Source organism: Rhopalosiphum maidis, chromosome 2, assembly GCF_003676215.2.
Source record: "Rhopalosiphum maidis isolate BTI-1 chromosome 2, ASM367621v3, whole genome shotgun sequence".
Classification (NCBI taxonomy): domain Eukaryota; kingdom Metazoa; phylum Arthropoda; class Insecta; order Hemiptera; family Aphididae; genus Rhopalosiphum; species Rhopalosiphum maidis.
The window spans coordinates 78,647,367-78,662,047 of NC_040878.1; the positions used below are offsets into that span (position 1 = coordinate 78,647,367).

Below are 14,681 nucleotides of genomic sequence, written 5' to 3' on the forward strand. Positions count from 1 at the left end.
ATTTACCTCTACCGCTCTACCAGATTTAATTATTATTATAATCAGAAAAAGTTATTACTAGGTATTTATATTTTTATAAAAATGTCATTATATTTTTTTATTTATATTTAAATTAATATCACGAAGATTACTGGGCCTCACTGAGAAAAACTCGTGTGGAGACCCAGGGTTATCATAGCTTAGAAATATTCTTTTACATATTTTCATAGTTTTAATATTAGTTATATATAATAAATAATAATGTATAATATTATTATTTACTATAAATATAAATGCTGTAATTATTGCTATAAATATTTTGGTGAGGATATATATAGAGCGTTTCGTTTAATAATACCAATAATTTAAGAAAATTATGTGAAATCGTATTTTATATAATATGTACCTATATGGGTACAGTCAGATAGGTATATGTACACTTCTACATATGATAGGACTGTTAGATAACTGCGAATTATAGCCTATACACATCGATTTCAAATGAGGTACTTATTGCGTAGTGTGTATGTAGTATATATAGTATATATTACAAAAAATAATGTGAAAATCTGTTTTGCAACCACCACAAGACCAAAATGAGTGAGAGGTTATCGGGTAATGCAACGTTATAAGGTGATAACATTTTTTAATAATATTTATACAATTAAGTAAAAAATAATTGTTGATTAAAAGCTGTGGCTACATGGGTAGTCAAATGGTATAGTTTTCCTCAGGTCTGAAAATTGTTCAGTACGTTACTGGTGTCAAATGTCAATATAAATTGTAATAATATAATAGTACTGCAAGAATAAAACATTTTTTGTTGAGAATTATTAATTATTTTTTAATTTTTTTTTTTTATTATTATTAGGTATAACATAAGAAGAATTAGATTCTGAATTGGTTGTATAATAAAATAAATAATAATATACCTAATAAAAAACAATTATAATTATTTAATTATCTAAAGAATAAAAATAATTTTTAGTGTTATAAAATTATCTAGTGGCATTATTTAACTGCATATTTTTAAATGCATATTTGATGATTTTTTAGTGCATGAAAGTCCTTGCCATACTCGTCACCCGTCATAAATTAATTTAAAATATTATATAAAGTTATGAAAACAATTAATTATAATTGATTAATAATAAATATTGACTTTTGAAGAATAATAGTTCGAACTTGGAATTCTATGAGTGGCAGTGGCTGGTAATAGTTTCTGCCAGTGTTCAATGCAAGTATCGGCACAATAAAATAAATATAATGATATATCGATTAAAACCACGATTGGTCTTGTAACACATTTTAAAAATCGCTATGTGCCAGTACCACCACCCCTTATACTGGTATACTATTCCACATACTAATTCCCATGCAATTACTTTCATATTACTTTTATTTAAACTCTAATAGTCTCATTTACAAAATATAGGAAAGGGAACTAGAATCGCGTACACATGTCATATTTCTCATATTTATAGAAAGTGTATTGTTGACCTGAACGTTCGTGAACTGGGGGTTCAGGATAGACTTTAATATTTTATCGAGTATTCTCAGTTTGTTACTTCTGACGGTTGAAACGCCTTAAACCAACAATTTTATTTTTTAAATTACTGACAAATAACAATAATATATAAAAATATAATATTGTATAATGCTATAAGCGAAATGCAATAATCTTACATTATTATAACTCGATCACAGCTTACATTAAATTTTAATTTGGTAATAATAGCAATATACTTACAAAGTTCAAAATGTTTTACAACTGAAATTTTTAGCACTTAGTTACTATCAAGAGCGTATACAATTACTGGAATAAGATAATTTCAAAAAATCAAAAATATTATTGTGGCTACTAATATAAAAATAATGAAGTACCTATACTTGCAGTTTCGGAGAATTCAAGAATATTCAATTAAAAAAGACTATGTCATATTATTTATATTTATACCACAATGATATATCATATAATATGAAATATTTATTATATACATAAAAATAGATTAAAAATATGTGATAACTCAATGAGTGAAAGTCCAAAAACGTTCATGATGATGATGAAAATAAAATAAAATTTATCTATGATGATTAAGATGAGTATTAGATACCTAATATTACTATATTATGGCCGTTGCCCGTCCAGTGTTGGTAGAAAAAATATATTATCAATTCGTTTTATAGAAAATAAAGTATATAATATTATAATCATTAATCTCGTGTTAAATATTACTACTTAACGTCTTAATAGTACGTATTATTATTTATGTTAATTTTTGTTTTTGAACGTCTTGGAATTCAGACAATGCTTTCTTACCTAAACATTTGTTTCAAAAACATACAAGCCTGTAAAACTAATTTTCATTTTCATTTTTGCAATTTTAAAGTGTTTTTTTTTTTAATCTTAGGTAATTTTTTCAAATTAAAAGAAGAATAAATAACCGTTTTTTTTTGTAAAATATTTATCTAAAATGTATTATAATTAAAATCAATTTTAACACGAATCATTTGATAAGATATTTTTTAATAACAAATTTTAGGTAGGTAATCAATTTTTCATAAGAATATAATTCTAAAGTGGTGTACTCACTGGACACTCCCTTTGCTCAAGACCACAAGTCCTTTATACTTCTTATAACTTTTTACTTATTACATTACACAGATTTTAACATGATGTATTTTTTTTTAGTAAAATTTAAAAAACTTTAAAAAGAAAAAATCAATTTTCGAGTCTTATTCCTGAGTAGGTGTACCAATCATAAGTAGGTAGGACGTGTGCTCGAGGATTCGGTTTTCGCGGACAACGTAAGACGCGCTATCTGCCGGCGACCGGGTTCCCGAACTAAACCCGATGCACAATAATAATATTATGATAACATCGTCGTTGTAACGCACGCGCACTTCTGCGACTCCCCCGCATCGCCGCCGGGTAGACCACGACACGGACGGGACGGTGCTGATCGCGACTCTACTCCGATAACCACCGTCTACCACTCCACACCGCCCGACGAGGACCATTACCGCGGTCGACAACCATTCCGCCGCGGCACAACTACCTCCACCACTCGCCATTCCGACGTCACCGCTACCTTCACCACTCGCCGACTTCCTACACCGCTGCCTCCACCACTCGACAGTCACCACTACCGCTGTCCGCTCTAGTTGGGTACGTCCGACTCCCGTACTACGGTACACGATTTTATACTTATATCGTTTTACATTTTTTTACATTGTTCCTGCTGCAGTGGTAGTCGTGGTGTCCGCGGCCGCGTTCCAAATCTACGTCCGCACGCACGCACGCCGCACGGCATCAGCTCTCGCTGTAGAACAATAACAACAAAAGATCGACCGTCCGTCATTTGCTCGCCAACGACTAACGTTTAATAATTTTAACAATAATATGCTGCCGAAGCCCTCGTCGTCGAGTATTTAACGACGTAATACATATTTTATCATAATGTCCGGTGTGGTCGGCAGTTCGTGACGCAAATAATTTTCGCCAACCCGCCAGCGGTTTTCGCGTTACGATTCATTCGGTTTCAGCGAAAACATAAAGAGAACGACGGGCTAACGGGCCGCGCGCGTGATGACCGGTACGGCAACGGTTATTCGGTATTCGGGCGACTTCTCCGTCGTCGGGTCTTCGTCGTGACGACAGGTGGACGCGAATACCGAGTGCCGAGTGTCATCGGTCGGGTCGTTATTTAGTGGTGCGGAGCGAGAAGAGACCGTGACGATTCGCGTTGTCCCGTGTATAGTTTTTCAAAGTCCGTGTTCGTTTGCCGCCGCCGCCGAAGACTTGTGACGGGATGGAAATCGATGAACAGCAGACGCCGACCGACGACGTCTTAGCCACCGCAAATCGCATTGACCATTCCGCGATCACAATAATATAGCCCGACCATAGAACTCCCCCGCGCGTAAGTGTTTCACGTTTGATTAATACAATACCTGATAAACAACGATCGTAGTACGGTAGCGACGGGATTCGGCTAATGCCTACAAATCTGCAGGACCAAGCACTGCCGGGAGATAGTAGAAGTTTCACTTTAAAAAAAATTCTCGGGGTTGTTTGCGATAAACTACAATAGCCTTAAGTCTTAATAGTTAGTCACTAGTCGACGACTTTTTTGTCCTGAGTTTCTGAAAGTAGTCTACAAGGTTTTACAGGAAATGGCCATCGACCGCATGGCGCATTGGTGGTTGGAGTGAAAATTGTATACATTTTATTTTTGAACTCAAAAGCTTAATATCACAAATGCAATAATCACAGATTATGTGTATGTTGTTTTACACTTTGCACCATCTCCAAGTATATAAATGTCTCCTTTTAGCACATTTATAAATGTAGGTACCAAATATAATACTGAACAACCCAATTATTATTTTCTGCATGATTGACAAGCAAATTGGTCACTTTTCTATTATAGTTTTTTAGTTACCTACCAATCATGGTTATTCATTCGCCTCTATACCATTAAAAAAAAAAAAAAAAAATAATAGTAATAATAATAACAATCATGCCCGCGGTGAGGTAATTATTTGTAGTCTACTTTCATTAATAAATGGGTTTTGATAATCTCAGTATAAAAATTGCAATAAGTATCTATTGGTAGTATTTAGTTTTAAAAGCTTTTAAAGTGTTAACTGTTTTCTCTTTTAGACGTATAGTTAATTTGAAATTATTGAATGTACCTATTACTGAAAACAAGCAGAAAAATCATTAATTACCTACCTATTTATTTTCCTAACCTATCATTTTTTTTTAACTAAGTCATTTATTTGTTTTTTAAACTATTTTATTCAAAATATATAAATATAGGTAAATTGGGACCTTTAGTACTTTTAGGAGTAGTATTATTCACACAGAACCTCCTCTGTTGTTGGTTTAACAGGAAAAAAAAGATAAATTGGCAAAAATATTAACAAATTAAATTAAGAACTTAGAAATAAAACTAATAAATATTTGTAAGCCGTTAAGTAATATTTCTATAAATTATTTATTTTTTAATTGGTATTGTGTACAATAATATCTTTTAAAACCAATATCGAAACGTTATAATGTTATTAGAAACCATACTACTGCCATTTAAACATTTTACCTTTAGGTATACAAAATTAAAATAATAATTGATTAGGTACCTAGTTTGTTAGTTTTTGTACCTACATATTTCCTGATAAGCTCTATTTATACACATTTTTTAAATGTTATAATAGTTAATATACATTTTGAGATATTTTATCATAAGTAATTAAATATCTAAAAATCCTATAAAATCTGAATTAGTTTTTATCTGTTATTGCTAAAGCCTAAAACAATTATTTAACCAATCATTATACACAAAAAAGCATTCTTAACAATGTTGATCAATTTGTACTATTATTGTAATTATATACCTAATACCAACACAATTATCCTTATTTACTATTTGGTTTACAAATTTTTTTTTTTAGTATGTATTTATTCATCTAGCAATACTGCAATAGGTATATTTATTTTTAAGTAATATTGTAAAAATTTAAAATTTAGGTAATACATTATATTTGTTTTTATTTGTACTGAAACAATTCTATACTCAACTGTTGTTATGTGAAAATTTAATCATATTTCTTGACATTGGTTGAAGACTTGTTATATAATATCAAATTGGAAATAAACTATTAAAATTGATTAAATAAAAAACTGACACACCTACCTAATAAAATACAATTTATTAGATAATTTACATGTTAGTTGTATGTCTATATTGTATATTTATTTTAACTATTATTTTAGAGATAATATGAATAAACAATATACATATTATATTGTTGTTGGTACATATGGTTTATATTCCTTAATTGTTGATAAGTATTAAATTCATAAAAATAAACAATTAAATACAATTTGTTTTTTAATAACTTAATCGTCTGTGTTAATTTTACTTACGTTATTCACTAATCACATTGTGTTTATAAATTATAAACACGTAAGATTTCAGAATTTTATCACAAATAAACATTAACCTACTTAACATTGTTTTTATTTTAAAATAAGTGCCTACCTCTAGTAAAGAATAACTGAGAGAATAACTATTAATTAATTTCTTAATTATTATTGTTAATCTTGATTACTATTATGCAGTTATACAAAATTATATTTATATATTTAAGTTGTAAGTGAGTTATTTATATCTTGAATGCTTATTAATTTTTAAAAATTACATTGAAATATTACTTCTATTATATTATTTTTATAAAAGAATTTTAAAGTACTCACTTAAAATAATATAAATCTTGAAAATCTTAAAATGTAACCCATTTAGTTTTCCTGTTTCCATTTTCTATTAACTTATGAATATATTAAAAAAAAAAATTATCTATACAATACCTGTTTTATGATATGTTATGTAAACTCATATATTCTTTACTTTGTGGTAAGCCCCCAAAAAAACTACCTATATGACTTAGATTCTTGTTAGTAGGTAGTGTAAATGTGTAATGAAATAATGATATTGTTTTAGCCTATTTAATTTTAGTATTACTTTTTTTCTATTTTTATGTCATTATAGTAGGGTTTCAATGTTATATTAACTGTTTTGTTCTGATGTTACTGTACAATAAAAAAAAAACTACATATATTTAATAACATTAGGTATTATACTTAATGCACTCAAGTTAAATTTCTTCAAACTCATTCTATTTGTTAGATTTGTAAATAAAAATAACAAAATAATAATGTATATGTTTTAGTTTAAATTATTAATTTAATCAAAATTATTTTTATGTAATATGGTAGGTATATATTTTTTTTAACAAAAATTATAAAAGAGAAATTTACATAAGGAACACTATATTTTAATGTAGTTAGTTTAATTAGTAATTAATATTTATTATATTTATGGTCAGTAGTTTCCAAATTTTGATTTGCACCTTTCTAGATGCAAAAACATAAACAACGCTTTTCAATACTTAATAACTAAATTATATAGGACAAGAATATAAATGTGCTAAACAGTAATAGATATGCATATATTGTGGCGGTGGGTCAATAACTATAAAACAAAAACATTCTTATTTTGTCTGCTGAACAAATTATATACATTTTAAACATGATAATGTAAATAATTTAATAATAATATTATTATTGGGTCTCTTGAGTGTCACAGATTACAGTTTGGAAATGGTTGATTTATTATTTGTATATATTTTAATTTTTATACAATTATAAAAGATTAATTTGTATTTTAAAATTCTTATTTGTATTTACAGAAGATAATTTCATTGCGAATTCCAAAATGTCTTCCCAAGTAGATTACCAATGGTAAGATATACTATTATTTATCATTTTATCAAAAACAAATACCAATATAATAAAATAAAATTAAACAATTCTTTTCAGGGCATATACAATAATGGATTCATCTCGGGTCTCTACATTTTTGATATCTATTCTGTTAATTGTTTATGGCAGTTTCAGGTTAATATACCTACATATTTCCTCCAAACTTTGTTTACAATATATTTATTATTATTATATTTTATACATTGCAGATCTTTAAATATGGAACAAGAAGCTAGAGAAAGAGAAAAAGAAAAATCTAAGAGCTCCAATGGAAGCTCTGTGTGCTTAACAGATATTAGTAAGCGAAAACAAGGTTAACATGCTTTAAAATAATTTCATTTCAGTATTTTACAACATTGAGTGTCCATAAAATATTTACAAATATTTCATAAACTATTGTATTTGTTAAAATTAGTTATAGGTAATATTTTTTTTATTTCTTATTTTATTGTTTGAATACAATAATTTTAATTTCTTATGAACAATTTTCTGGACTCTGCAAAGAAACTGATGGTATTGTTTTGTAAATTAATTTTTATATCATTAATATATACCCTTAATTAATAAATTGTTTTTTTTTTTAATTCCTAGATGTTCAAACACTGGATACTATGCAAGCTTTGTGTTTGCCTCTGGGAGCTTCAATATCACTATTAGTCATGTTTTTCTTCTTTGATTCTATGCAAATGTTATTTGCGATATGCACTGCAAGTAAGCTGATATTTTCTTGTATTAAGTAAATATTATGTTCGATTTCACTATTTCAGTGCATCATGTTATATTACCTAGGTATATAGCATATAGTATATACCTTATGTAATAACTTGATTTTACGATTTTCTAAATTTTAATTTTAATTATTATTTAACTCACTTTTAATCTTATTAAAAGCATTTTAATAATAATAATATATTGAAAATAAAAAATAGAAAGTACAGTAATCATGTGTTATTTCATTATTTGATTATGTCATACATACTAAATTGCAACTTGTACATATCAGATTTCTTAGTAGGTATTTTTATTTTATCTACCTACTATTAAGGAGATTATAAGCATCAATTTAAAAACCAATTTAAATTTGTTGTAAAGTGTATAGGTAGTTGGATTTTCACAACATTTTTAAATTGTTTACTTTAAGTTTACCTTTACTGTTTGGTATATGATAGCTGATTTTTTATGTTCCAATTATTCTAATTAATTTTGGTGTGACTTAAACAAATACAATTGATAATCTAAAAAGTGGGCAAGTGGGTATCACTCTGCTGTATAGTAGAGATGGAGAGTAGGTCACTGGTCTCTATAATGGATGTGTTAAATTTGAATGCAATGATAGGTATCATTGTATACAAAAAACTATTCTGAACAGAGATGATTTGTCAGTCAATGATAATTAGTAGGATATATTATATTATATAAGATTTAAATTGTAATATATCATTATTTTATATGATTTCGAAAAAAAATTCATTTCATACGCTCATAACATTTTTTCTATATTGACGCTAGAATTTTTTTGTACAATTACTTGAAGGAAAACTTATGCATAATCTTGTATTGGGTTTTTAACCTTAGATATAAATCAAAAATTTTTATGAATTTTCAACCTTAAAATTTCTTGCAAATTTTTGCGATTTTGATATATTTCGTAAATATTTAAACTTCAAATGCTTATAAACAAAAATTGTGACAAACGATTTTTGTTTTTTTTTACTACGATAAGTACAACTTAAAATAAACCTTGTATTAAATTTTAAAAATTTTTTGGATAGCCAAATTTTTTTATCGGCATTTTAAGAAAAAAAACTTGGAAAAGTCGAAAATTTCAATTGTCTATAAGTAGCTTAAAAAAGGTCAAAATATTTTGAAAATTTAATTGTAAATATATAACCATAATATAAACATTTGGTAAAAATTTCAAGTATTTACAATGATTTGTTTTTGAGTTACAGCAAAATCAAAAAATCGATTTTGTCGAAAAGTGGTTATGCGTACAAATTCCCGTTTCTCTCGACGCTTTTGAAAACTACTGGAATTTGTTTACTTTTGACCCCCCAAAATACCAACTAGATGAATTTTTCTATTCAAAGAGGGGCTGAAATCAAAAATCGAAGCATTATTACTACTCCAAAATGTGTGATGACAGACACAAAAAAAAAAAAAAAAAACACATCATTGTAAAATCAATACATTCATTACTCCGTTCAGAATCTAAAAAATTAATAACTTGTACATTTCTTAAGATTTTGTAATTAATGACTTGTATGATCAAATTATACCTTTGGAGGAAATAAAACACAAAAACTTATATCTAAGTTAATATATGTTGATGTTATAAAATACAACAAATCATCACTCCCAATACTTATAACATTTTTTTGTCTTTGAACAATAAAACAAATTGTAATTTGAACAAAATAAAAAAGCCAATTAGTATACAACTAAACACTACAAATATCTTATTATCTCTTATTTTTTGCTGTTATAGAAAATCATTTTTTGAACATATATTTATCTTAATTGTTTTCAGTTATTGCTACCGTTGCATTGGCATTTCTTCTGCTGCCCATGTGTCAGTATATAATTAATCCTTGCTCCGACGGAAACAAGTAAATTTACTTTTCAAAACACACTTATTTTATTTAATTTAAACTAAAAAAATTTTTAGGATCTCTTTTGGTATATGTGGTCGTTTTACAACTGCTGAGCTACTTTCTTTTTCAATGGCATTGTTTATAGTTTGTATCTGGGTACTGACTGGACATTGGCTGTTAATGGACGGTAAGTGCTAAATAGTATACAATAATTAATTTTAAATTTCTTCTAACTCTTAATGATAATTTGAAATTGAAGTTCAAGAGTATAAATTTGCTTCAAATAACACTTTTTTTAATTAAAAATACAATTCTTATTTTTGTATTAATGTATTTGTAGAATCTTTTCAAAATGATTATTCAATGTAGTAAGTACTAAAGAAATTATTGTTCAATTTTTGTAGCAATGGGAATGGGACTCTGTGTAGCATTTATTGCCTTTGTCCGACTTCCTAGTCTTAAAGTGTCCACTCTTCTGTTGACTGGTCTTTTGATCTATGATGTTTTCTGGGTGTTTTTCTCGTCATACATATTTAACACCAACGTTATGGTCAAAGTGAGTATTACTTATGCCATTGTTAAAAGTTGCTAAAATACTTATTGCGTTGATTATATTCTATTAACATAGGTGGCAACAAGGTCAGCAGAGAATCCTGTTGGAGTAGTTGCCCGAAAGTTACACATTGGCGGAGTTGCCAAAGAAGCACCAAGGTTATCACTTCCTGGAAAATTAGTATTTCCCAGTATTCATAATGGGCGGTTTTCAATGCTTGGGCTTGGAGATATAGTGAGTTATTCTTTGATATTTTATTTGTTATATATTTTTATAAAAAAAACTTATCAATATTGGTTGATTACTATTGCAGGTTATGCCTGGTTTATTACTGTGTTTTGTGATGCGGTATGATGCATATAAGAAATCTCAGCTTCTACATTTCGGAGAAACTGGTGTTCCTCCTCCAAGGCATCTAGGCAGAATAAGGCAAGGAATAATTTTACTATAAAACTGTAATGTCAGTATAAAACAATAAGATAGCATTGTTAATTTTTTTTGTTCTCTATAGTTATTTCCACTGTTCACTAATTGGATACTTTCTGGGCCTAGTTACCGCTACAGTGTCTTCTGAGATTTTTAAAGCAGCCCAACCAGCCCTACTTTATCTAGTTCCATTTACACTATTACCACTTTTGACCATGGCCTATTTAAAGGTGATATTTATACTTATTTACATTAAGAGTAAACTTTTGTTTTTGGTAAATTACAATAAATGAATTAATATTTTTTTAATAATTTTTAGGGTGATTTAAGAAGAATGTGGAGTGAACCATTTATAATACAACAGCCTTCCAAACATATGGACGTATAGTCTGTGTAGCATTTACTATTATAATGTATATTTATTTTTAGAACCATTTTTGTACAATTTTCTCTTTTAATTATTTTGTGTAATAGATCTGCATACATTTTGCCCTTTCTACTTAAGGGGATATTAAAAAAAATATATATATATGATCTTATGTTTTCTGAAAATCAACTTATACTTTTACAAATTATTTCTTCTCCAACAATAATTTGTCTTTTTATCAATTGAAAGATTGTGATGTTCATTTAATTCCATTTCTGTGAGTTTCCATTTATATGACACATGATTTACTGATCTAATATACATAATATAATATTTATATATTTAAATTTTTTCATACTACATAAACTTTTCATTAGGATGGACTTGTCTTGTTAGTTTTTGATGATAGAGTTGGCCAATTATTAAAACATTTAAATAAATCACTTATTATTATTATTCTAAGTATCCAATACTTGAAATTGAAAATTATACATAATATTTTGATTTTTCAGTAAACTCATAGATCTGTTTATTATATTTCATTGAGTATAACATTTAAAGATTCATACAGATCTTTTTCAACCATAATTTTTTATTTATAGTATTTTCTATTGTGAAGAATATGGAATAAAAACTGAATTTAATGAATTCCTAATCATAATATTTAATTTAAATTGCATTACCATTTAGGCATTGCATTTGCACATTTAACGCAGCTATTATCGTTTTCTGGAATCTTATGTATGTTTAAAATATTGTTAGATTTGAGATTTATATTTACGATATGAATTCAATTTTTGACAAGTATTTGTTATCAAACTAAATGAATGACGAGAAGTTTACCTAAGACTGATTTATTTTCTTTTTTCTTTAGTATTATTATTATTATTATTTTTTATAATTGAGCAAAATACCTAACTCGTATTATCTGAAATGTGTTTATAATTACTAATCATTGTATTATATCATATTTATTTTAAGATTTATAGTATAATGTCTCACTAAATATATTTGTAACTTATATTTGATTTTGAGAAGCTAAATTCATATATGTAGTTTTTAACAGCATAATATTTACCAATTTTATAGTCTCGTCACCCGGAAAATATTATATATATATATATATATATATATATATATATATATATTTATATATTTGATTTATTTTCTGTTTGTAATTATAGTAATTATTGTATGTATTATGTATTTTAATCTATCTCTCATCTTGATGATCATTTGGTTTTAAGTTGAATAGTTTTTATAGTACATTATTAATTGTCCTATTGTATTAAGTTTACTATACATACAATACTCATAAATAAGTTCATATTGTATAAATCATATTATTGTTACATAAAAACAAAATATGAACAAAAACATTTGATTCAAAAGAAATAGGTAATTACTTTGTTATAGTAAAAGGTAGCGTACATATTTACTATAATTTTTTTTTCTATAAAATATATTCCTATGGTAATATAATATTATTATTAATGCTAATCAACATTTAATAATAATATTACTCGTCAAATGAAGATACTTCATAATAGATACCCAATACTGGGTTATCATTTTGTTTTATGTTTTTGTATTCAATAAATATTATGTATGTCAGACATAGGCCAAAACAATTAATGATAAATAAGAAAAATACATGTGATAATATTGTTTTATTCTAGAAATAGTTTATAATTTTTTACTCATTCATGAGGACTACTAAACGCTCTTGTGACCCACAGTTACTTCGAATTTGTACATTATTATAGTAATTTTTTTGTTTTTTTTTTTTTTTTTGTTACACTGATATATTATATTATATTAATAAAACTTACGTGATGTTTTACTGAAATTGAATATATTATTTTCATTTATAATAATGATACATTATCAAGAAATCCTAGGATGGACCTGGTTATATCTAGCTCATATTGATATAATGCTTTAAAGGAATGACGTTACAAGAGTTAGAGGGTGTTAAATTATGATCAAAATGGTTTTTAATTGTTTTCACAGCCCTAGGAATGTATACCATAATTATTGGAAATTATATATCTTGCATTTACAGTGGGCAATTTAAGGGTTAAAAATCTGTGTTACTCATACAAAACAAAATATGTTGTACGAGGCTTGAGAAACAGTCAATTGTCTGGGTCTTTGTATGAAAACCTAGTGACAATCAAAGTCAATGTGAAATTCGATTTATTTACAACATTAAATAGTAATCTCTAACAATATTCTTAAAATAATTGATTAATAACATAATATTATAGGTATATACAAACAATTTTAAAATAGAATATCGTCATGACGTTATGCATTCATTGAACATGCTAGGGAACCAATAAGAGAATTCGCCATCATTTTGACTGTCCACCCAGCACAGGCCTTCAATCACCATTTGACTGATAACGTTGACGGCCCTCGTTTCTTCCCACTTGAGTTGTAGTTTGAGAGACGAGAGACTGACACAGGGGCTGCCAGACGATGACAGCAGTTTGAGCACAGCCGTCTGGTCCATGCTTAGTTCTCCAGGCACAGATTGAACCATGTACTGGCCTTTGCCGACAGGTATTATGCAAAAACCATTACCAAATATTTTTAGTTTCTTGGCAGCACTCAGCAGGTCGTCGACTGTAATATCTTGATGTTGTATGTTGCGACCCCTGGCTTTTATCTGAAAATTGGTTAGCACAGTTTTAGTGCGATTTATATGATTGAGAAGGGTAGGTACTAATAGACAAATCGAAAAAGAACAACAACAAAAATAAATCACATATCAAAAAATCCTAAGTACTCACCAGACGATCCCTAAGTTCGTCCAACCCGATGATGCCACCATTCTTGTAACTAGTTGCCATGCACACTTCAACAATTTGAACGGCTAATTCGTAATAAAAATCACCGATGCCTAAGACAGACCAAAAGCCCTTACCCGAGGCCAACGGATCGACACCGATGGACGCGCACATTTCTTGAAACTGTCGCCTGAACTGAGAGTTTTTCTTGATTTCGTTTTTGTACTTGGTGGCAAATTCCTCCAGATTCCCGCGGAACACTTCCATTTGTTTGGTCATCTGTTCAAACTGATTCTCTTGAATCACCGTTCCTTTATCCTTGTACTTTTCTTGTTCCAATTTTTGTTTTTGAATGGCACCGACTCCGGCTCGCCGCCTCATTTTTAAGATATAGTGTTTAATTTATGAGAAAAAAAATTCAACTATAAACTTTAGACGTCTACGTGACTCGTATGAACTTAAACGAGAACACCTACGAGATTTCAATAATAATATAATCGCAATTCTGTTATTTTATTATTTATTCTGTCATTCTGTGTTGTTATTATTGTTTTCTGTGTTATCGTCACATCACTGATAGTAGATTTTCCGGATTTTTGATGGACGACCAGACCTTATAAGGTCTATGCGGACGATAAGT

General features: G+C 28.0%; 2 protein-coding genes across 3 annotated transcripts; one reads left to right on the forward strand and one right to left on the reverse strand.

The window, feature by feature from the left end:
- The first annotated feature begins 3,204 nt into the window (after nucleotides 1–3,204).
- LOC113551758 (signal peptide peptidase-like 3) lies at nucleotides 3,205–11,673 on the forward strand. 2 transcript variants are annotated; one of them, XM_026954221.1, is made up of 12 exons: nucleotides 3,205–3,902; nucleotides 7,234–7,285; nucleotides 7,364–7,441; nucleotides 7,516–7,619; nucleotides 7,898–8,017; nucleotides 9,837–9,915; nucleotides 9,975–10,087; nucleotides 10,305–10,456; nucleotides 10,529–10,687; nucleotides 10,767–10,882; nucleotides 10,965–11,109; nucleotides 11,199–11,673. In XM_026954221.1, exons 2-12 carry the CDS (start codon nucleotides 7,260–7,262, stop codon nucleotides 11,265–11,267), a joined length of 1,161 nt encoding a protein of 386 aa, XP_026810022.1. In that variant the 5' UTR covers nucleotides 3,205–3,902; nucleotides 7,234–7,259; the 3' UTR covers nucleotides 11,268–11,673. The 2 variants fall into 2 exon arrangements, with proteins under 2 accessions (XP_026810022.1, XP_026810023.1); XM_026954222.1 differs by having other exon boundaries at nucleotides 3,206–3,902; nucleotides 7,516–7,604.
- Nucleotides 11,674–13,428: 1,755 nt separating this feature from the next.
- LOC113551780 (vacuolar-sorting protein SNF8) lies at nucleotides 13,429–14,611 on the reverse strand. The gene is made up of 2 exons (XM_026954257.1): nucleotides 14,045–14,611; nucleotides 13,429–13,920 (listed from the first exon to the last, which is right to left on the reverse strand). Exons 1-2 carry the CDS (start codon nucleotides 14,420–14,422, stop codon nucleotides 13,549–13,551), a joined length of 750 nt encoding a protein of 249 aa, XP_026810058.1. The 5' UTR covers nucleotides 14,423–14,611; the 3' UTR covers nucleotides 13,429–13,548.
- Between the last annotated feature and the right edge of the window lie 70 nt (nucleotides 14,612–14,681).